The sequence below is a fragment of the Jaculus jaculus genome, chromosome 1 (assembly GCF_020740685.1).
Source record: "Jaculus jaculus isolate mJacJac1 chromosome 1, mJacJac1.mat.Y.cur, whole genome shotgun sequence".
Lineage (NCBI taxonomy): Eukaryota > Metazoa > Chordata > Mammalia > Rodentia > Dipodidae > Jaculus > Jaculus jaculus.
In genome coordinates this window covers 194,658,548-194,681,670 of record NC_059102.1, presented here as the reverse complement: position 1 = coordinate 194,681,670, position 23,123 = coordinate 194,658,548, and the positions used below count along the sequence as shown (strand labels likewise).

Here is a 23,123-nt window from a genome sequence, read left to right as displayed (position 1 = left end):
GCAAAAGCTACCTTGCTCCTAATCCCTTATCAAGAATAGTCCATGCCCAGTCAACAATACTTTTTGAGTTTTCTGCATTACTTGCTGATCAATTCCAAGTATGTAGATGTGCTCCTGGCACAAGTATAGACTAAGATTTTTGTTCATTGAATGAATGAATCATGCATGTGCATACCAGGACATCTTGGTGATGCAAACAACGGCAACGTATAAATTGTTTTCAGATGTTACCTTGTTTTAATTGATGCTTGATGTAATAATTAGGAAATACGTATGTTAAATTAGGAAATAGGTATGTTAAAATTTGAAGATTTTTTTCCACCAGTTGGCTTATTAAAAAAAAAAAAAAGAAACAGAACAGAAAAACTACAAAAACTATAATAACAATAAAAATAAACCATAGATTCAAATTCCTAAGCAAAACTTTTCCTTGTCTTCTGGAGGTTTCTCACATCACCCCTAAAAATACTTGAGCAGTGGAAGCTGAGGATTGATCTTTGCCTTGCAGAAACCAGCATTTAATATATAAAATTTATGAACCAGGAGATAAAGAGAAAATAAATTTTTAAATTGGTTGCCAGTTGCGCCAAGTACAGCTAAACATGGAAGCGTTGACTAAGGTCGAAGTTCCCCCAGTGTCCCGGCACTCTGGGGCCAGAGAACTCTGCTCCCAACCCACGCGGGCCACTCCTAAACCTCAGCAACCCGAGACCCGCAATCCGCGAGCCTCGCTGCCGAGGCCCCGCCCCTTCCGTGACAGGCTCCGCCCCCGCCGTGGTTGCCATAGCAACCTGGAAAGTGCCATGGCTGCCGCCGGCCAGGCGGAAGAGAGCTTGATTCAGCCGGCGGCAGCGGGGTCCAAGTCTCCGTCAGAGGCGTCGCCGCCCGCAGCTCCCCTGCCGAGGAAGCCCCGGAGGTGTGTGGTGTACCCGCACCCGCCGCGGAGCTCGCGCCTGTCGCGCTCCGTGCTGCGCTGGCTGCAGAGCCTGGATCTCAGCTTCTTCCCCAGGAACGTGCACAGGTGCGTGGCGAGTCCTCGGCCTTTCGCCACCCAACACTCGCCCACCGGAACGCTGAAGGAGTGGGCCTGAAGAGATCCTGGAGCAAGCACTTGTGTTTATTCAGCCAGCCTTACATTTTGTAGACCCCTCAGGGCATTAAGGAATGCTGCCATTCTATACACAGTCGTGAAATAACGCTCAGCTATACTCGGTGTTAAAATTAGAGAGGATAAATTTACCCTCCCTTAGAATGACATCTTCTTTAAGCGTCACAAGGAGCTTAAAACGTTGCTGCTTAACTGTAGCTGCTCAAAATGTAATTGGCGGTTAATATGGAATGCACACCAAATTCCATGAAAATTAAGACCATGAGTTATTTGCAGGAAGGACTTTGCTTTAGGTATTCAGTTTTTCATGTAAACAAAACTTTCATATGAATCGCTCGGCGATCTTGTTAACTCCAATAATTTGGGTGCATTTAAACAACAACAAAGCCCTTGATCATTTCAGGCAACTGCTTTTCTATACTAGGTCTTCAGAGCAATGTGCCAACACTCTAGTTTTGCAAGATGTTTTGTCAGTATGGGGTAACAGACTAGCAAACTATATTACTAACTACCCGTTGTTTCATTTCCTTGTTATGGATCAGGGATTTTTCAAATGGCTACCTGGTTGCAGAAATATTATGCATATATTTCCCCTGGGACCTTAGATTAACATCCTTTCAAAACGGAACCTCTTTAAAAGTCAAGTTGGATAACTGGGCACAGATAGAGAAGGTAAATTACCATTTTCTGTGCAGCTGTATTTACAAGGTACATCCCTCAAGTCATAGATATCCCTGCGTGCGTGCGTGCGTGCGTGCATGCGTGTGCGTGTGTATGTGTCATGCGCAGAGGGGAGTGTGAGTACATATTCAGAAACAATGCTAATGACCTGGCAGCTTGCTTTCACAAACTACAGTTTATTAAATTCCAGTTGTTTATATCAAAAGTAAAATTTGAAATCATTTACTGTGGGATGCAATGGTGGTTTTTTTACAAAATAATATGTTTACATAATTAACATGGGAAGCACCAGAAATTTGAGTGAACAAAGGGATCATTAATGCATATGCATAGTATGTTTATTTTTATGTTTTTTTTTTTATTTTACTTTTCGAGGTAGGGTTTCACTCTAGCCCATGCTGGCCTGGAATTCACTATGTAGTTTAGTTTCAGGATGGTCTCAAACTCACAGCAGCCCTCTACCTCTGCCTCCTAAGTGCTGGGATTAAAGGCATGCACCACCACACCTGGCTAATTTTTTAAAAATATATTTTGTTTATTTATTTGAGAGAGAGCAAGACGGAGAGGGAAGGATGGAGGGAGGGGGAGAGAGAGAGAAAGAGACAGAGAGAGAGAGCACTAGCATGGGCTTGCCAGGGATCTCCAGCCACTGCAAATGAACTCCAGATGCAGGCGCCCCCTTGTGTATTTGGTTTATGTGGGGTCTGGGGGATGGAACAAGGATCTTTTGGTTTTGCAGGCAAATGCCTTAAACACTAGGCCATCTCTCCAGACCCAATATTTGGGGTTTTGGTAGAATTTCTTATGATAAAATAGTAACTTTCTGTTATTAAAGTTTCTAGCCAAAAAAAAGCTCAAGTTACCTAAAGAACTAATCCATGGAACAATTCACTGCAAAGTTGGAGTGCCTGAAATATTGATACAAGAGGTTTATACTTTACTAACACATCGAAAGTAAGTAACCTGAAATTTTCTAAGCATATCTATTGAAGATATTCATTGTATGAAACTTATTAATAAGATGTGGCTTGTCAATAATTTGTTTTGCTTATTTCCAGAATTAAGAGTATCCAGGATGACTTTGCGAATTTCACCGACTATAGTTACCAGATGTGTCTACCCCTGGTTCCCAGGTCTACAGCTTCAAAGACTATTAAAGATAATATTAGGCTATCAGAATTATTAAGTAATCCCAATATGCTCAGCAATGAACTTAAGATAGAGTTCCTCATCCTTTTACACATGTTGCGAAGAAAATTAAGCAGGAAAATGAATCCAGGTAAATTTTTGTGGAAACAGTCATCTGAGTTCTTCCAAGCGCAGAATATTCTTAAGTCCATCTTAAAGAAAAACCTGCCAGGCCACCACCCCATCTCTGTTTTCTTCTGACACTGGCTACATGGAAAACTTCCCTTATGCTAGCAGTAGGATGATTTGTTGTTCCTGAAGTGGCTTATGTGATAGTTTATTCCTTCTGATGGAAGCACAGGTTACATAGGGAATAGGGCACTCATTTTAGAAATGTTTGCCAGTCTGTTCATGTAAATTTTGGTGGGAAATAACTTGACGTATCAATTTATAACTGAAGAGAAAGGGAATGTTTAAGAGTCAAGCAGGATATCAGTCCTCTGGGAAGAGCTTGGATTACCATACTTCAGTCTGGTTACTATTTTAGACAGAATGGTCAGTATTCTCTGCAGCAGCCTGTTGACATGTAGTTAGTGGGGCCTTCATTCAGGTAATTATCAAAGAACCCACCAAACATCCCAGGGATGTGTCAGAAAGAATAAAAGTGATTTTCCTGGCACTGTCTGCCTCTCTTCTTGGAATCTTAAACTCCCTTGGGTCTAGATATCTATAGAAATCATTTCTGTGGCACTCTGTTCTTGAATCACATGCCATTAGTATTTCTTCCCCCTTTGAACTCTATTTCTTTTGGTTTTATCCGAGGTAGGGTCTCACTATGGCCCAGGCTGACTTGAAATTCACCATGTAGTCTCAGGGTGGCCTTGAACTCACAGCAATCCTTCTACCTCTGCCTCCCGAGTGGAATGCTGGGATTAAAGGCATGTGCCACCACGCCCGGCTGTACTCTATTTCTTGAGGAAAGAACAATTTTCTCTCTGAACAGAAGATAGCAGCTTGAACTCTTTCCCACAAGTTGTGAGAGACAATCTAGGTTTTTGTCTTCCCTAACTATATTTATTTTTCAGTATCTTATGTTTCTTGTTACTTTTCCTTGATTTATTTTGATAAATGGTTGTCTGCATAAACTTGTGCACAAAGAAACAATTCAATTTATTAATCCTTTTGCAGAATTTTGAATTAAAAATTTTGTTTATAAACTGGGTGTGGTGGCTCACACCTTTAATCCCAGCACTTGGGAGGCAGAGGCAGGAAGATCGCCATGAGTTCAAGGCCACCCTCAGACTACATAATGAATTGCAGGTCAGCCTGGGCTACAGTGACATCCTACCTCACCCCCCCCCAAAAAAAATTGTTTTTAAATATGATTTTTCAGTGAAATGTATCACACATTATGTATAGATGAACAGTTTAATTCTAACGATGAAAATACATTTACATGTCTTCATGCAGTTTAAAAAATAGAATGTTACCAATACCTTCCCCTTCCATGTGATTCCTTCTTGATTGCACTCACCACCCTCTTCTACAGAACTACTGCCCTGCTGCCTTTGTTTATAATGTTCTTGATTTTAAAAGTTTAAGCTTATCCATACAATGTTATTCTTAGTTCATATGTATTTCTCTCTCTGTCTTTCTCGGTATGTGTGTGTTAGTTACTGGGAACTGAATTCAGGGTCTCACATATACTGGACAAGTTTTCTTCCAGGGAGCTCTACCCCAGCCCTCATCTATATACTTTTAACTTTAGTTGTTCTTATCCAATTCATTTTTATTTTCTTTCTTTTTTGCTTTTTGTTTTTCTGAGGTAGGGTCTCACTTTAGCCCAGGCTGACCTGGAATTCACCCTGAGGTAGTCTCAAATTTACAGTTATTCTCCTACCTCTTGCCTCCCAAGTGCTGGGAATAAAGGCACGTGCCACCACGCCCGGCTTTGGCTCTTATCCAATTTTGTAGTATGCAGAATTATTCTACATGCTGTACCCCAATTCACAAAACCTGGATTTGTTATATTGCATTGCAAATGGACCTTTACAGATATAACTAATGTGTGGACCTTAAGATAGGAAGTGGGTACTACGTTTTTCAGATGGATGCAGTCTAAATCACGTGAACCCTTATAGGCAAAGATCTTTCTCCAGTTGGAATTAGAAGCATTCAGCAGCAGCAGATGAGAGGTGGGGAGTGTGACAGGATCTTAACCTGCCATTTTCATAGGGTGAACACAGGATTATGAGAAGATATGTGGTCCATCTTCTAAGTGTCAAGAAATACTTTTGGCTTATGGCTGGCAAAGAAACAGGGTCTGTCCTACAAATGCAAGAAAGCACATTCTGGCAGCAACTTGATTGAGGCTCAAGCAGATTAATCCTGACAGCTTCTAAAAAGGAATGAAAACCATGCCAATACTTAAATTTCATTCTTGTGAGATTCTAGAGGATCCAGATTCTGAGCAGAAATAAAAATGGTTATTGTAAATTGTGAGCAGTATGTAATGTGTTATGACAGAAATGAAGAATGAATCCAAAATGTAGTTAATCCTGTTGCCACTATTAGGGTATAAATGCAATCTTTTATATTTAAATACATATGGTGGAGATTTTCACATTCAACATGTTAATTCATTTGCAGTTCCTGTAAATCATTTGTTTCAGCCTCACAATTTGGTCTCTTATCACTAATTATCTGTGTGCTCAAGTTTCAACTTTCCATATACATGGGTCTTTCTGAGCTTTCTGTTCAACTTTGTGTAGATGGGTGTCCTACTTCAAAACCCACATTGTCGGGCTGGAGAGATGGCTTAGCGGTTAAACGCTTGCCTGTGAAGCCTAAGGACCCCGGTTTGAATCTTGGTTCCCCAGGTCCCATGTTAGCCAGATGCACAAGGGGGTGCATGCGTCTGGAGTTCGTTTGCAGAGGCTGGAAGCCCTGGCGCACCCATTCTCTCTCTCTCCCTCTATCTGACTTTCTCTCTGTGTCTGTCGCTCTCAAATAAATAAATTTAAAAAAAATTTAAAAAAAACCCACATTGTCTTAACCACTATTACTTTATAATTGCTGATAGCTCATAAAATACCCACATTTGTTCTATTAAGTGTATTGTTACGTGAAGCTTTGTGACTTTATTTACATGAACTTTTTTCAACTTTCATTGGTATGAGGTCACCAACATTGCCTATTGTCATGTATGTATCCATTCTGTATTTTTTGAGCTTTTTATTTGGAAATATAATAGAAATAAATGTTTAGATAATTTGCTTAGCTTAAAAACCTGTCTTGACAACTCCATTGTGACATTTAAAAAATTAACTTTTAAAAAATATTTTTATAGGATGGTTTGATGTCAAACCAACAGTGGGAGAAAAGACTCTTGATCATCTTCCTGCTCCAGGATTTGGGCTCAAACATTCAAAGATTTTAAGGGAAAAGGTTCCTTCTGTCTTATGTAAGTTTTAACTTTTTGTCTGCTGATATTTTTTTTCCATTAAAGTTTGAGACAGGTTAAAATATTGGTCTAGGCCAACATCCAAATGGAAACTATATATTAAATTGGTATGCTGCTGTGCTTCTTGACAGAATGAGGGTCATGCAGTCAAATGTTGCCTCCCTACTCCATTCTCATTTATCCCTAGGTGTATGAGTCTAAAACAGGTGAAGCTTTGGACAGAGCTCAAAACTCCATTCTTCTTACTCGAAAGATGAGTTAGTCTTAAACCCCATGTAGATACTTGCTTTCCCAGGTTCGCATCAGCATTATGACACAAAGCTGCTTGTTTAAACCCTGTCTGTTCCAAATGCATTTGTTCTACAAAACTATAGTCCATGTTCCAAATTCAGCCAATCACCTGCTTTCATATGACTCCAACATTAAGAATCATTTTTATGTTTTTGGTGGTTGAAAATATCAATAGCATTTTCTGACACATTAAATAATATTAGAGTTTGTATTTATACATTACACAGGACATAGTTGTACATGTTTATTTTATGCTTTGTGTATGGCTGCAGGGGTAGGGTCATTGCCAAAGAGATGGCTCACAGAGTAGAGGTGTCATAATTAGATACTAAAACCAAGGTAAGACAGTAAATGTCTTTTTTCATTTGTTTTCTGAGGTAGTACTTCACCTGTGTATCCCAGGATGGCCACAAATTCATGGCACTCTTTCTGCCCCAGCCTCCAGAGAGCTAGGATTACAGAAGTGTACTAACACAGCTGGTTACAATAATAATTTTGAGGACATATTTTGGGCACATTTTAACAAAAATTTAATATTTATTTGAAATTCAATGTTAACTGGGCAGCCCATATTTTATTTGACAATCCCAAAGTAATGTCCAAAATCAGTATCAGGGTCTGAAGAATTCCTTGTTTATATCAGTGCTGATAAATCAACATCAACAGATTTCCTTTTCTTATCTTCAAACGATTTATGACTTCTCAGAGCTTTTAATATAATATGCATTATAAATTTTTTAACAAACGAACTGTTTCACAAATGTTTCTAAATCATATATTGTTAGTGTTCAATTTTATTTTGTTTAATGGCCTTGAAGAATGATTGTCTTTCAGAGCCTAGTTTATAATATCTAAGTAGGCTGCCCATCAAAACCCCTATCATAAATGGAACATTGATAGGAGGAGGAGAGAAATAAATAGTAGAATGAAATGACTTTATTTTACTATGTTACCTTGGTTACAAGATCAATAAAACTATAAGCCGTTAATAGTAAAACAGGTTACCTTTTACAAATTTATTTAACTTTTTAGTTTCTCTTTTGATTTACCTAACAAAATTATGGGCTAACAGAAGATAGATTTCTTGGTTGCCTAGCCCTTCCTATTAGAACCAGGTGACCAAGAGTCTGGTACTGTGCCTGGATGCCTCAGTATCATCAAAGTTCCATAGCTGTATTACAAACCATGCATATTTGCCAACCTTAAGTAGAAAACCGTGCCTCTGTTGCTTCAGCTGCTTTCTGAAGCAACATCTAAAAATAGTTGAGCCATATCAGATGTACCAAAATAATCCCTGGATATTTTTAGGTCCTGTTGATGACTTTTGGAGATGGATAACATTAATGTTGTTTCTTTTAATCCCCAAATACTATAATGTATGATTTAAATATTCTGGCTATCAGGCCTTCAGATTAACTTGTACTAAGCCTATTGTCATTCTACACATATATGTTAGAAATACTTGTATATAAAAACTTCATAATCATGAAGTAATTTTAAATGTGTTTCCCAGCCAAAACAGGTAATTGTGGAAGTGCAAATAGGGAAACTCATGTGAAGCAAAATGGAAAACCTTCTTGTGCATCTATTAAAAAATCTATCAAAAGTATGGAAGAAACTTTGAAAGACACTTGCAAATGACACAGAACTGATATCACCATCTATTGTCATGCTACAAGGATATAATCATCTAATCTTAGATGTATTTCAGTAAAAAATAAGTTGGTGTCTTCTGCACAATTTGGCTACAGAGTGTTTCTTCTTTTCTAAAAATATTTTTATTTATTTATTTGACAGAGAGAGAGAGAAAGAGAGGAAGTGGGGGGGGGATATGAATGAGAATGGGTGTGCCAGGGCCTCCAGCCACTGCAAAGGAACTCCAGATGCATGTACATCCTTGTGCATCTGGCTTAAGTGGGTCCTGGGGAATTAAACATGGGTCCTTTGGCTTTGTAGGTAAGTGCCTTATGACTAAGCCATCTTTCCAGCCCAGAATATTTCTTTTTGATTTGATTCCACAATTATTTATTTAAAACCTACACCCAATACTGATACAAACACAAAATCAGATTAGTAAAGAATGAGCAAAAATAATTTTGAAGGTGCAGTGAAACTTAATTTGTCATGATGAGTAAGAGTTCTTTCTCCTAAGTTTGCAGAACTGATGAGTACATTCTAGTACATATTAGAAAGCAAGCTATTTTGTCTTGATATTACTTACATATTTACACATCACACTCACCAACAAAATTTTATTGAATACTTTTTATTATACATTAGTTCATAAAACATTTTGCTCATCTCCATGAGTAGTTTTAAATAATTTTTGAACAAGATGACCTTCCAGTTGATAAACAGTTGTAGGATAGCAAACTGTGCTTTTCTTGGAACTTGGTTCTGGTGTTTAAGCCATCCACTTAATTTAAAAATTCCTGTTTGTGGTTTCCAAATTCATTATTATTATTATTATTATTACTGAGGGGAAATAAAAGCATATCAATATCCTGAAAAACTAATTATTTCTCACACATAGTTAGTAATTTTATATTTACTAGTGTAAAATTTTTTCAACTAGAATTATTCATGTTTAATGTTTATTAACAGTCTCATTAGTCTTCCTAGATGAATTTTACTTATACTGAATTCCACAATATGAATACCAGTTTCAGATCCTGCTTATTAGTTTTCCTGATATTTTGAGGGTTCAGATGTCAGCTGGCATTTCTGCCTCCAGAGACTTTCTTCCTAACTTGTTTTTTTGGAAGATAATATTAAGGAAGAGAATTTAATGAGTCCTGGTAGGAATGTGGTTATAACTTAGTTTGATCCGAGTTAAGAGATCTGGTTTAAATGATATAATCAGATGTAAGTAATTTACCTGTTGTCATGCATTGTAATGGGAAAAATTTAAAGCATAATATTGGTGAATAATTTTAACTGATTAAAAATAGCCTCTGACCGATGTAGTAAAGTTCTACAGAAAACGAATAGCTTGAATCAACAGTTATGTAAGTGTTTCTTTTTTCTTGCGGTCTTGTGTTCAATCTCCTGAAAGAGCTAATCTCTCATGGCTATGAAGTTATAGATCAGGTTCATTACAGCTCTATCCTATGGTAAATTCCTAAACCTACTGTGGAATCCATGGAGAGTTGGAAAATATTAGAATTTTTCAGGCTTTATTATCAAGTGAGGCAGCAAATTAAAGTAGTAAGTAGTGTCACAGTGGGTAACTTAGAGATCCTGAGACTTGGGTCAAAAGACACCAATGATAGAGGTATATCTGAGGAAGACAACTTCAGAATAGGTCTTTAACATTGGAAGCAGTGAACATTTCTACATCTTACAGCAGTCCCTTTAGCAGCAGTAACATCTAAATCAGTTGGCAGAATGCTTGTAATGAGAACAGAAGCTACTGTGCTATGCTGTACACATTCATTAATAGGCACTATTCCTTCATCTCATACTAATTTTGGAGTATCCAGTAGTGAATACTTCTTAGAAGTGTTGATACAGCCTCTGGAAGCACCCAAATGAAGTGATTTTCCTGGTTTTCTGAGTCAACTAAGTGCATTATAACTTTGACAGTGGGACACTATTCTTTCAAGGTGCTTTTAGGAACAAGAACTCCGTTCATCTTAGTAATTAGCTATGCCACATTTGGGGTTTAATGGGAATATTAAAAGACATGGTATGCATAAATCCAGATGAAAATAAAATGTTACATGATAGCTCAACCATAAAGATTTAAATCCAGCATTAACGCACATATTTAAACTATGTAGTTTAGACATAAACGGTTCAAAGATTTGGTACAATAAGCATTTATGGGTAGTTGACTATAAAGATGTTTTTTCAATTACTGGTCCACTAAACACAGAATAATAAATTTTACAAATAATCTGTAGAGCCCCAAATATAATCAACATGCCCTCAAATGAGTAATTTTTTTTATTATAAGTTTATTAGCTTTTATGAAATTTTGTTACCCACCATGTAACTTTGATAAGCAAAGTATTTTTTAAAAAATATTTTATTTATTTGAGAGAGAGAGAGAGACAGAGAGACAGACAGAGAGAGAGGGAGAGAGGAAAATAGAGTGAATGGGCATTCCAGGGCTTCCAGCTACTACAAGTGAACTCCAGATGCATGTGCTATCTTGTGCACCTGGCTTTATGTGGGTACTGGGGCCTTTGGCTTTGCAGACAAGCACCTCAACTGCAAAGCCATCTTTCCAGCCTACAAAATATTTTTTTAATGCTTTAAAATCATTGTCTAATGGAAGTAACTCTCTTCATAGTGATATATTTAAAGCTTCAAAATAATTTTCCTTATTATTAAGTTATATGAATATCTTTCAATAGTAAAAATATTCATATTATTTGTTGGGGACTACATGCATATAAAATCTAAAAATGAAAAATATTCTTTGCAAGTTATTTTAGTTTTTAACTTTAAGGCACAATTTATACAGAATGACATGGTCAAGTGGTATTTGCAAATTAATATTAAGGTGTAGAAAACATTGGGGAGGTCAGATTATAAAACAATAGGACATAAATCAATCCAGTTTATATTTTACACAGAAATTCAGTTATGTTTTTAGTGTATTCATGTGTATAATTATTTTTTATATTTTATATCTAAAATATTATTTTACTTCACTTATTAAAATATGAGGTAATTAATTGCCTTATATATGCCAGTGGACCTTAGTACTAACCCTTGAAGTGTTTAAAGTAAAATTTAGAGAGGTATGTTGATCTGTTGTGAAGTAAAATTTTAAAACATGACAGTAGGATGTAGACTTTCATTCTTTTCAGTGTCAGATGTTAATACATATGAGCCAATTGATAGAGACAATTCTGAGTTACAGAAATCACTACAAATTAGAAACATTTTCTTAGGAATACATTAGGAATTGCATCATTGTGTTGACCATTTTACATGTTATCTATTATTGTTAGTTTTATAAAATTAAATTTCAGTCACTTGTTTTATGAAGAGTTAGAAGTGATTATTGTGATAGATAGCTCTATCAGTAAATGCTATCATTTTCAGTTTTAAGAAGCTTATTTAAGAATTAAGTAAATTTACATTAAGTAAATGAGAGAATATGAGGAATGAAGTGTTTCAGTGGAGAGAAGGGAGTGAGGAACAGACAATGGTGATGGGAGGGGATTATGTAAATTTTAATAAAGTTTTTAATTAAAAATTACAGCAAACTCAAGGATAATAAAAGCTATAATTATTTTAAACATATGATTTTACTCTCTAGACAGTCAGAAAACATCTATGTTATAAATTTTATAAGTAATATTACTTGAGTATGATGGTCCTATTTTTAATATGAATTAATTTAACAGAGTTAAAAGTCAAATTTACATTTTAATTAAAATATTTATATTCATATTAAGTTCATCTTAACTATATTTTCAATAAATATTTTTAAAAATAAATTCACGTAATTTTCTCAAAATTTATTTATTTATTTATTTTTCTTTTATTTATTTATTTTTTAATTTTTATTAGCATTTTCCATGATTATAAAAAAATCCCGTGTTAATTCCCTCCCTCTCAAAATTTAAACCAGCATTCCATTCAATTACAAAAATTTGTTTGCAACTAATTTGTATAAAGGATGATATTGGTACTTATTAACTAAAAATCAGATCTGTATACCTTATATTTCAATATTTCATGATAATCATTCAAATATTCCTATATATCAAGAACTCTTCCATGTGTTATACAATGTTTTATATGCTCTCACTCTTGCCCAAGCCAACCTGGAATTCACTATGGAGTCTCAGGCTGGCCTCAAACTCACCATAATCCTTTTACCTCTGTTGAGTGCTCAGATTAAAGGCATACACCACCAGGCCTGGCTTGTTTCTATGTTTTAACAATATAGTGTTTTGATACTTTTTATGCTTTGTGATTCCCTATATGCTTTTTAGATCAGTTAGTCCTTTATAATTTAAGTATCACCTTCTTTCTAAATGTTGGTATTACAATTATAAGAGATTTCTTTTTCCTTTGAAATTATATAAATATTTTATTTTGATAATTAATAAAAATTGATGTTATTTATCACTACTAAACAATGTTGTTATAACCTTTGGCTCATCAACAACCAAGAATAAGGTAATAAAGTTTAATAAAAGTAAAATAACAAAGTTTCTCTTTACAAAGAAACTAAACATGAAGAAAATTCTATCAAAATGGATTAAGTCGTATTCCAGTTCCTAAAGGTGAGAATGGATTCACCTTTGCCCACATCAAAGCATCATTCAGTGAAATAGTAGATTTCCCATCTTCAAGGAAATACACAGGGCCCTGGTACACAGCAAGAGTTGAGAAAAAGAATAAATTATAAATTTTCAACATTGTTTCAAATTCCAGAAACAAACACTACATTAAGAAGCCATTGGCAATACTGATAAATGAGTACAAGAAAAAATTTTTAGAACCAATTAAATGAAAATGTTCTAGTATCTTAGTGTTTTACCATTATTATCTGATGTTTGTCAAAAAAAGTTCATTCTATAATTTACATTCTTTCCATATGATGTTGCTATCAGTGACAATAGATACTGTTTATTAATTGCCACAGGTAGCTTATTTCATGAGAGGTAATAGACTTGAATACACTTTACTATATTAGTCATGTAGCTGATCAGCATAGCTATAGAAATTATTAAAGCCAGAAACTTCAATCCTAATCTCTAAAGATGAAACATGTGTTTCTATATGTATATTCTGAATTTAAAATAATTATGTGACTTAAGGGTCTACTATAATTCAGTCATGAATATATATATATATTCCCAAATCAGTTATAAAAATAGTCTTTCAGCCTATATTACTTAGTTCTCATGTGGAAAATTATAATATAAAACTAGAAAACATAGTGTAAGTTTTATTAATTGGGTTCTAAATACATCAAGGTTCACTGATGCATCAACAATTTTCAATGATAATTTTGCTGTTAGGAATTTATTTTCAGGAAATTCCTTCATGGGACTAATTAGCTTAATATTAGTAGAGGCCTGAAATTATATAATTATCCAACACATTAATTTCCTATTGAAAATGAAATATCTTAGAAAGGTAACATTTTATCCACATTAGTCTTGTGCATTAGTAAATAATTAGTAGATTTGTTCCTGAATGTAGGTTTGGGTCCAGCTCAGGTCTACTAGTCATTTGGCTATCCTAAATGGCCTGCATGTATTTTTGGTGTGTGTGTGTTCATATATTTGTATAGATTATGTGTCCTGTGGTTGTGATACGTGTATCTACATGTGTGTGCAGATGCAGATACCCTATGGGTGTGTATCTAGAGACTAGAGGAAAATATCAGGTATCTTCCACCATTGCTCATCTATGTATTTCCTTGAGATGGAAACCCAGAGCTACTAATTTTTGGTCATAGAACACCAGAAATTCTCCAATCTTCATTCCCTAAAGAATTGTTGTTGAAAATTGTGTGGCCATGCCTAGCTTTTTATGTGGGTGCTGGAGAGTCAAGCTCGGGTGATCTTAGACCCTCTCATGCACACGTAAGCCTTCTCTGTAGCCCTGACCTATAATTATTTTAAAGCATCTTTGTTACTAAGTACATATGTCATTTGTTGCTAAACATATATAATATATATATATGTATATATATATATCATAGTTGCTTCTGTAATATTTTTAACAACTATTCCTCCACTTAAACTCTCATGGAGGTACCAAGGACAATATTTTCTTACTGGGTCCCAAGCTTATTTGCAGTTATTTGTTTTACTTAATTTGTACTTATTTTAAGATATTTCAAAACCAGACATAAAAGCAAAAGAAATGAACAGTATATGTTTGACATTAGGTTGTACCTGGATTTTTAATCCTGTAAGACAGGAGATGTGGACATCTGAATGACTTGGAAGATTTGATCCAGTCACATAATCTGGTCCAATAAACCCTTTAAGTGGTTCTTCTTTCAGCCTTTTTAATAAGGTTTCATAAACCAATCTTTGAGAATCAGAAGGGGGTGTATAGGGGGACTCTTCTGATAACCTACATTTTAAACAGATGTTAAATTTTAATTTTGTAGAATCAGAATTATTGTGATTTACATTATTAGATAAATAGTTATTACTTGCAGATAGAGGCAAATTTCCTTTAAACTTAAGTTATAGAAAAACAAAGTGCTTTATGAAGGCAGGAAAATGTACCCCATAAATTATTACTGGATATATGCTAAAGAAATCATGATTCATTATTTTGCTGAAATTCATGGAGAACATTCATATCTCCAACAATTTAGTCTGTAACATTAAACTCTGTGCATTTCAATTTTTAATACCATATTCACTCACTGTTCATTGGCCAGGGTGCAAGCTCTCCATGCATCCAATTCCTCAGAAAGATGTTCAATGTTTAAAGGTACTGATACCACTCGACGTTTTAATAGCTGGCTGAAACATGTGAAAAATAAATTAGCATTTAACATAAAATAAGATGTTAGAAAAAGCCAGTGAACTTTTAATGACTACAACTTTGAATGTCATAATTATGGTTTAAAAATTATATAAACATAGGTATACATGTGCTCATTTATATATTTAAAATTTAAATCCCTTGCAACTCTAAGATTCTCAAGACACATGGTTAGGTGAGAAGAAAAGTATATAAATACACTACATTATATACAGAAAATAGACAACACAAATTTGGTAATATGAATATGAAGTGTCCCTCATAGACTGCTTGGTCCCTGGCTGGTAGCAATTTTGGAGGCAGAGCTTTGTTGGAGAAGGTGTCTTACTGGGGGCAGACCTTGAAATTCCTTAGCCCAGCTTGTCAGTGCTAGCTAGCTCATTTAGAACACTTCTACCCAGAGTTGTTATGCTCAGTTGTCTGCTCATGCCATCCTTTTCTTGCCACTATGAAGCTACCCCTGTGAACTTTAAGATGAAATAAGCTCTTTCTTCCCATCAGCTGGATGTTCTGACTCAGTAATGTGAAACTAACTATAAAACCCAATAATGCTGAATAATAGAGTGACAGAGAACACTTAACTGTAATGCTGATTATTTAATCCTGGATGACAAATACAAAGGCACCATTAGAAGAAACAGTAAAAAGGAGATTTGGTAAGAACAATCATTTTACTTATAAAAATTCTGAGATTAAGGCTGGAGTTTAGCACAGGGAGCTGGATATACAACAGGATATTAAGGAGTAGGTTATGGATGAATATTAAATGAGTCATTTCCATAGTACTGAAGGGTGGAGCTAAAACTGAAGTTTCTGTAGGACAGCACACAGAAAGGAGAGGGGAGAGGAGAGAAAACCTGGGAGTGGGGCAGGAAACAAGAAAAAAAAAAGTGGAGAAAAGGAGAAAAAGACAACACAACTGTGAAGAGTATACTTTAAGGGATTGATCATCTCTATAGTTCGAGAACACAGCTATGAAGAATTATTTATTTAGCAGATTATGGAAACAAATATAGACAGTAAGAAAAGGTAGCAAAGATAAGTCATGAACAAAGTTAACTTTAAAATGAAGAGCTCTTGAAGTTCTCTTTTACAAGTATGAGGTTTGCCTTAACCTAGACATTAAATTTTCACCACCTGCCTTGAATGTAAAAACTCCTTTCTCCCTCCCTTTTCTCTTCTTTACTCCTTCCTTCTTCCACTTTTCTTCATCTCTCCTTTTTTTTTTTTTTTTTTTTTTTTTGGCGATAGAGTTGTCTCATTCTGTAGCCTAAGCTATCCTGAAATTACATAGCCAGAGCTGGCTTTGAATCCATGGTAATCCTACTGCCTCAGATTCCTGCATGCTGGGATTACAGTGTAAGTCACTATGACTAGCTTCTTTCTCTTATTCTTGATATTATTTTTTAATACTCATTATTTATTTGGGTGGGGGGGGGGAGAGAGAGAAATAAAATGGGCACACCAGTGCCTTTAACCACTGCAAATAGACTCTAGATGCCTGCACTACTTTGTGCATCTGGCTTTACATAGGTGCCTGGGAATCAAACCAAGGCTGTCAGGCTTTTTAAGCAAGCACATTTAACCACGTAACAATCTCTCCAGTCCTTAAGCTTGATTTTTATTTTTTATTTTTTTGAGGTAAGGTCTTGCTCTAGCCCAGGCTCACCTGGAATTCACTGTGTAGTCTCAGGCTGGCCTCAAACTCATGGAGATCCTCATAACTCTGCCTCCCAAGTGCTGGGATTAAAGCTGTGGACCACCACCCCAGCTCTTATGATTGATTTTACAGGACCATTTTATACCTTCTTACTTTGATCATTACTTAAGTACCATTAACTAAATAGATTTATTATTTTAATTCTATGTGATCAATTCTATATTTTAATGGTAAGAGTTGGTTTTAAAGTTTGGTTTAATGCATGTATAAAAACAAGTATTTCTTGAGTTAATTCCTTAACGTATCTAGTATCCCAACTTCCTTTTTAAAAAAATTGCTTTTTATTGGCATATAGAGAATTAAAATTCCATGTGGTGTTTTTCAAACAGATTTTGTTTTACTCTTTTTTTTCCCTTCTCTTTCCCTCCACCCCTTTGCCCTCAGCTCTCTCCCCCACCTCCAGCCTCCAGTCAACTTTCATGTTAGCAGAGAATATTATTGCCCTTCTTCAATTCTCAAGCCTTCTTCTTCCCTTCTGAAGTCTCCTATCCACTGAAACTGGGAAAAATATACTGAGGAAAACTGGGCCCAGCAAAACAACAATAACAACAAAATGATGTTGTTCACACTAATTTTCAGATACTAAATTTTTAATGTTTCTATGTATGTAAATGGGGCATGTTAGAGTGAGGATAGACTGCTATCATCTTCTTTTAAAACAAGTGTTACACAAACCTGAGGGGCACATTTTTTTCCCGAATAAAAATGCTTTTGCCTGCAAAAGCTGTAATCTGTCTTTCACTGTTTCCTCTTTGTCGTTCTATGAGTAGAAACAATACCTATTGATGTCTGGAAGCTATCCTGCAACCATAGGAAGCACAAGAGAAAGAAAAGGAGCAAGAATCTCAGAGGGGAAAGACAGGAAGAATCCAGGTCCTTGATAGAATCAGTGAACAACTTCAACAGTTCTAAGACGCTTCTCTAATGTTGTCTGATAAGACTAACATACCTCGAGTATTTTCAGCTAGTATTAGGATCCCTGTTATATATATGCCTAATGTATTTGTAATTCATATACTTGTTGCTTTTTTACAAAGCATATGCTGAGTGAATGAATGGATGCTCATAAAAATACATTTGGTATGTTCTGATCTATGTAGACACTATCAAAGCAGAAAGAATCTCTCCAACATGATAAAATAAAATCAATTTTTACCTTGTGTATTCATAAAGTGCTGGAACAATGCTTTGATACTGTCTTCTGATAGCCAATAATGCACCAACATAGCCACACAATATAAGTAATTCATTTCTAGCTCTAAAAGACAATATGAAACATAGAACATTATGCTCTCATATATAATTCATGAAATTGTGTTCATTTTCTGATGGGTGATATTTATGTTTGGAAATATTTAGAAAATTTGTTTAGAAAACTTTTTGAAGTCAAATGAGATAATTTATCAGTTAATTCATAATTCCGACTCTTTCATTTTCCCATGTCATGTTATAATTTAAAACAAACTTAATTAAATAATATTTAACTTATGCTTAATTGCTTGGTTTTTTTATGTTTCCATAGTTTTTTCTCCTGTGCATGCTGAGGACTGAACGCACACCCTCACACATGCTAATTAAACAGGCAAGCATTCTACTACTCAAGGTTTACCCCCACCTCACAGCGCTCTCTTGGCCTTTTCTTTGTTATTTATCTCTAAGTAACTCTTTTCCTCAAGCTCAAGAAGTCAGGGAATATTGTGTAGGCTCTAGGAAAGAAAAATCAGCATCTGTTGGATTTCCTGTTGGATACATTTGCAAGTATCCCAGGCAGGCTGCTCCATATGTTTTTCCACATTGACATGAAAACAAATTCTAAAATATCTCTTACAAATCATTACCTAAATCTATGAGGACTTTAGTTATATGGGAAACCATTTACTTAAGCAGGACTTGAATTTAAAGATAGAGTATGTTTGTTGCTTTCTGGGTATGTTTGTTGCTTTCTGGCACTTGTATCCCTTTTTCCCTAGCCTGACATGAACATTAGTTTCTTGAAAACTTCAGGTCCACAACCATCTGAAAGTTTCAAGTCAGCCTTCCTTGAATCAGCTGTGTCTGGTTATGCATGCATGTGCACACCCTACTAGATATTATCCTTTCAAGCTTTTTGGTGTATTTCTCTTCAGAATATAACAAATAGTGGTATAAATTGTTGACAAGTGCAACTATTTGTCTAAGATGGTCGATCCTATTTCTTGATTTGAATACTAAAACAGCATTTCTTTGCATTGGTTCTCTTAGGTTTTGGAGAAAATGTACTCACTCAGTACATGTATGCAAGATTAATTTTTCAGTCCGAATATAACTCAATAAGTCAAGCACAGGGTAAATGCTATCCAATGTCCAGTTTGAGTTACTGATGTATTCTGGAAAAATAAAACCAAAGGAGATATTTTCTAATTTATAGTATAAAAACATCTTCATTCCATTTTTAAAAGTTATACAATCAGTTCTTTGCTATTCCATTCTATTTCTTTATTTTCTAGATTAGAAGTTTTCCATACACTGTTTCTAGATCCCCATAGCACAGGGCAGGAAAGATGCCACATTTTCCGTCATTTATCATTCTTATTTTAAAATTTGGGATGATTAGTACTTGATATTGCAGGCCAATTATCAAGATTAATGAAAATATCAAATAAATAATTAGATTTAAAAATTAAATTGCTGGGTAGAAACTTACCTTTGACAAAGTCAATACCAATAGGCAGAGCTTTTTCAGGTTCTTCACTCAGTAAGTAATACTTTATAGTTTCAAATACATTGCCATTTGCACGAGCAATTTCAGCTAACTTCATACATTCTTCTACTGTGGGTAGCTTGCACTAGAAAATAATCAATTGAATAGCAATATTAATAAGATTTATAGGAATAAAAACAATAGTATAAATACTGAATATTTCTGTATTCTCAACCAGTTTCACTTAAAAGTTGCTCAAAACTAAAATTATCTTTAAGATCTATGTATGGTAAGTGAGGTCATGAACGAATGAGTCAGTAGCTTTTTATCACACAAATGTCTAATAAAAGGTGCAAGATTAATGCTGGAAAGATAGCTTACTGGTCAAGGTGCTTGCCTGCAAATCTAAAGGACCCAGGTTCAATTCGCCAGGACCCATGTAAGCCAGATGTACAAGGGAATACATGTTTCTGGAGTTTGTTTGCAGTGGCTAGAGGCTCTGGTGTACCCATTTTCTCTCTCACTTGCTCTCTGCTTTATCTTTCTCTCTCAAATAATTTTTTTAAAGATGTAAAATTAAATTTCACTGATTGTACTGTTAGAATTTGTTCCCCAAAAAAATTCAGTACCAAACACTGAAATAACTATTTCAGAATAAGCCAATACTTTCAAAGCTATATTAAATGTAACAACCCTAGAAAGTTCACCATCCCATGTCCTTATTTCAGAATAAGCTGATAATTTCAAAACTATATTAAATGCAACAAACATAGAAAGTAAACCATCCCATGTCCTCTTACAATATAATTTTACCTCGCTTTTGAGGCTAAGTGAATTTATTTCAGAAAATCTAAAAAACAATATAGAGTCAATTTGGCAGTGAGATTCCTATGCTGTGGAATTCATGTTGTATGAAATTTAGTTATAACAAAATTTAAAACAATGCTTATTCTTATATTTTTTAAGTATATTTTTGTCTTAAAACTGATTCTTGTGGTTAGGAGATAGGTCAGTTGGTAAAGTGCTTGTCATGCAAGCATGAAGATCAGAGTTTGAAGCTCAGAACCCACATATGAAAGCCAGGAATCATGGTATGTATCTATAATCATAGTATTTGAGTGTCAGAAAAATGATCCCTGGAAATTGTTGGCCAGTCAGCTTAGCATAATTGGCCAGCTCCAGGTCAAAGAGAAACTGTCTCAAGAAAAGGTGGATAGTGTTCTTGAAGAATGACTCCTGAGTTTGCCTGCCTACCTTCAAAACTGATACACAAACATGTATATGCACCTACACATGCACACACTTCCCTGAAATCTGGTCATCTGTTAAGCAATCTCTTCTGTTTCCATTACAGCAATAGAGATACAGAGATTAAGTGGCTACTTATATCAAATTCCATTATACCTATAAATTTAAATATGCTGAATTAAATTTAAATATGTTCCTGCAAGGCCCCCAAAATAGGACAGGCTTTTGTAACAGCACTTGATTACCTACCTCAGGTAAAAGTAAGACCCTACTGCTGAAGACACCACATGCTCCTGACACAGATTCGACTGGAAGCTGGAAGGAAGCCAGTTCCCAGATGGCTAGCCCATATACTGTTGGACAGTGATATGTGATCTTCTTGGGGAAAATGACCAACAGTGTTGTGAGCAACCAGCCTGACAAGATGTACATACCATTGTATTGGTGGCACCCCATCTTGGTAGTTAACCAATGGCTTTCAGATTGGCTGAGGGACCTACTCAGTGGAAAGGCACCCATAGTTTCAAGTGAGAACCTAGTGGAGTCCTAGGGAGACCACGATTATGGTCTCCAACAACAAGCATCCACTGGCCTTTGGCCAAAAGATGGGCTACATCCATCAAAATCTCTCTAAATTAACAGTGCTTATCCTCTTTAGCCTATCTTGATCTCACTCTCTGTTGGAGAATCTGTTTTTCTTTTTTCAGAAGGCAGGAAAAACAAAGGAAAACCAAAATCTATCAAGAAGACAAGAAAAGATAAATGACATCCTGGCAAATGAACCACTCCTGGCATATTAGACAGGGACCAGCGGAAACCACAGAGGAATTGGCAAGATGACAAAGAATGCTGCTTCCATGACGAGCCTGATAGCCTGCACCAGCATGATGGAGATAGACACTTTCCATACTCAAAACATACTAAAGCAGAAATCTAGAAGCTGCTGAGAGCCCAACACTAAAGAAGACTTAAAACACATTCACCAAAGCTCAAGGAATTTTGTGGAAGAGGGGCAGAAAGACTATAAGAGCCGCAGGGTGGGAGGGAATATTCAGAGGTGTATCCCTCCATACACCATAGTGACTGACTGCTGCTCTCACAATTCATAACACAAAGCCCCATGGGGAATACCAGCAATCCCATTGAGTAGGGCCCTCAGTGGAATGGGGGAAGGCAGGAGGGAAATGATGGTACCAACACATGATGTGTCCATACAAATTTCCTAATAAAAAAAGGTGCCCCTAAATAGCAACAAAAGTTTGTTGCTTTTCAAATTTATGTATCAAAAATTCATTTAATAGATTCATATTTTATTATTTAAAAACTAAGACTAAATATTTGAGATCTTACATCCAAAAATTAGAAAATTCGGGCTGGAGAGATGACTTAGCAGTTAAGCACTTGCCTGTGAAGTCTAAGAAGCCCAGTTCAAGGCTCGATTCCTCAGGACCCATGTTAGCCAGATACACAAGGGGCCGCATTCGTCTGGAGTTCGTTGCAGTGGCTGAAGGCCTGGTGTACCCATTCTCTCTATCTGCCTTTTTCTCACTCTGTCACTCTCAAATAAATAAAATAAAAAATATAAAAAAATTAGAAAAATCATGAAGGAATTATTACATACAATTCTTCTCATATTTCTTCCCACCCTTACTCATAACTTACTGTGTATCTCGCTAACGTGGGTCCTGGGGTATTGAGCCTCGAACCGGGGTCCTTAGGCTTCACAGGCAAGCGCTTAACCGCTAAGCCATCTCTCCAGTCCTAAATAAATATTTTTAAAAACACTACATAATAAATGTAAAGTATAATTGAAACAAAAGCCCTCCTACTTCTTTCCATATATATTTTATAGTTAGCTGAATATTAAATGCACCCCATAGGCTCTTGTGTTTGAACACTTTGTCCTTAGTTTGGTGGTACAGTTTGGAAAGGTTGTAGAACCTTTAGGATGTGAAGTCTTGGTAGATGAGGTAGGTCACTGGGAGTGGACCTTTAGAGCTGGCCTTACGTCTTCACCCTCTGTTTCCTGACTACAGTATGACTAGCTCTGCTTCAGATTCCTGCCATCATGCCTTCCCCACCATAAAACATCCCTTCACAATGCAAGGGAAAATAAAGTTTTCTTTCTTGATACTGCTTCTGATAAGGTATTTGCTCACAGGAATGATAAAGTAACCAAACACATTGGGTCATAAACATAAAAAGAAATTTCTACTTATGTTTAGAAAAATAAACCATAACTATTTTTTAAAAGAATACAAAAACAGAAAGTGGACAGAGATGGTACAGTCTCCACTAATCTCACAAACTACTGATTACT

The 23,123-nt window shown here is 35.6% G+C and overlaps 2 protein-coding genes across 11 annotated transcripts in view; one reads left to right on the top strand and one right to left on the bottom strand.

The window, feature by feature from the left end:
• The first annotated feature begins 803 nt into the window (after window positions 1-803).
• Spata4 (spermatogenesis associated 4) lies at window positions 804-21,703 on the top strand. 6 transcript variants are annotated; one of them, XR_006638498.1, is made up of 7 exons: window positions 804-1,021; window positions 1,651-1,780; window positions 2,625-2,743; window positions 2,848-3,068; window positions 6,267-6,380; window positions 15,657-15,811; window positions 17,646-18,201. XR_006638498.1 is itself a non-coding variant. In XM_045155955.1 (6 exons), exons 1-6 carry the CDS (start codon window positions 804-806, stop codon window positions 21,567-21,569), a joined length of 858 nt encoding a protein of 285 aa, XP_045011890.1. In that variant the 3' UTR covers window positions 21,570-21,703. The 6 variants fall into 6 exon arrangements, 5 of the variants coding, with proteins under 5 accessions (XP_045011890.1, XP_045011907.1, XP_045011900.1 ...); XM_045155955.1 differs by lacking the exons at window positions 15,657-15,811; window positions 17,646-18,201 and adding an exon at window positions 21,514-21,703; XM_045155972.1 differs by lacking the exons at window positions 15,657-15,811; window positions 17,646-18,201 and adding an exon at window positions 21,511-21,618.
• Wdr17 (WD repeat domain 17) overlaps window positions 12,888-23,123 on the bottom strand; it is a 139,142-nt gene continuing 128,906 nt past the window's right edge. For all 5 annotated transcript variants that reach the window (XM_045155904.1, XM_045155912.1, XM_045155927.1 and 2 more), the window contains 6 exons: window positions 19,559-19,700; window positions 19,139-19,241; window positions 18,032-18,133; window positions 15,035-15,133; window positions 14,549-14,732; window positions 12,888-13,007 (listed from right to left, as the gene is read on the bottom strand). In XM_045155904.1, coding sequence (XP_045011839.1) covers window positions 12,888-13,007; window positions 14,549-14,732; window positions 15,035-15,133; window positions 18,032-18,133; window positions 19,139-19,241; window positions 19,559-19,700 — 750 coding nt within the window. The remainder of the gene's footprint in view (window positions 13,008-14,548; window positions 14,733-15,034; window positions 15,134-18,031; window positions 18,134-19,138; window positions 19,242-19,558; window positions 19,701-23,123) is intronic.

Bases quoted from the DNA above. Each gene is read 5' to 3' on its own strand.
- Spata4 (XM_004657069.2), top strand. From the start codon at position 804: ATGGCTGCCGCCGGCCAGGCGGAAGAGAGCTTGATTCAGCCGGCGGCA. The intron at 2,744-2,847 runs GTAAGTAACCTG...GCTTATTTCCAG, and splicing joins ACTTTACTAACACATCGAAA to AATTAAGAGTATCCAGGATG. The intron at 3,069-6,266 runs GTAAATTTTTGT...ATATTTTTATAG, and splicing joins AAGCAGGAAAATGAATCCAG to GATGGTTTGATGTCAAACCA.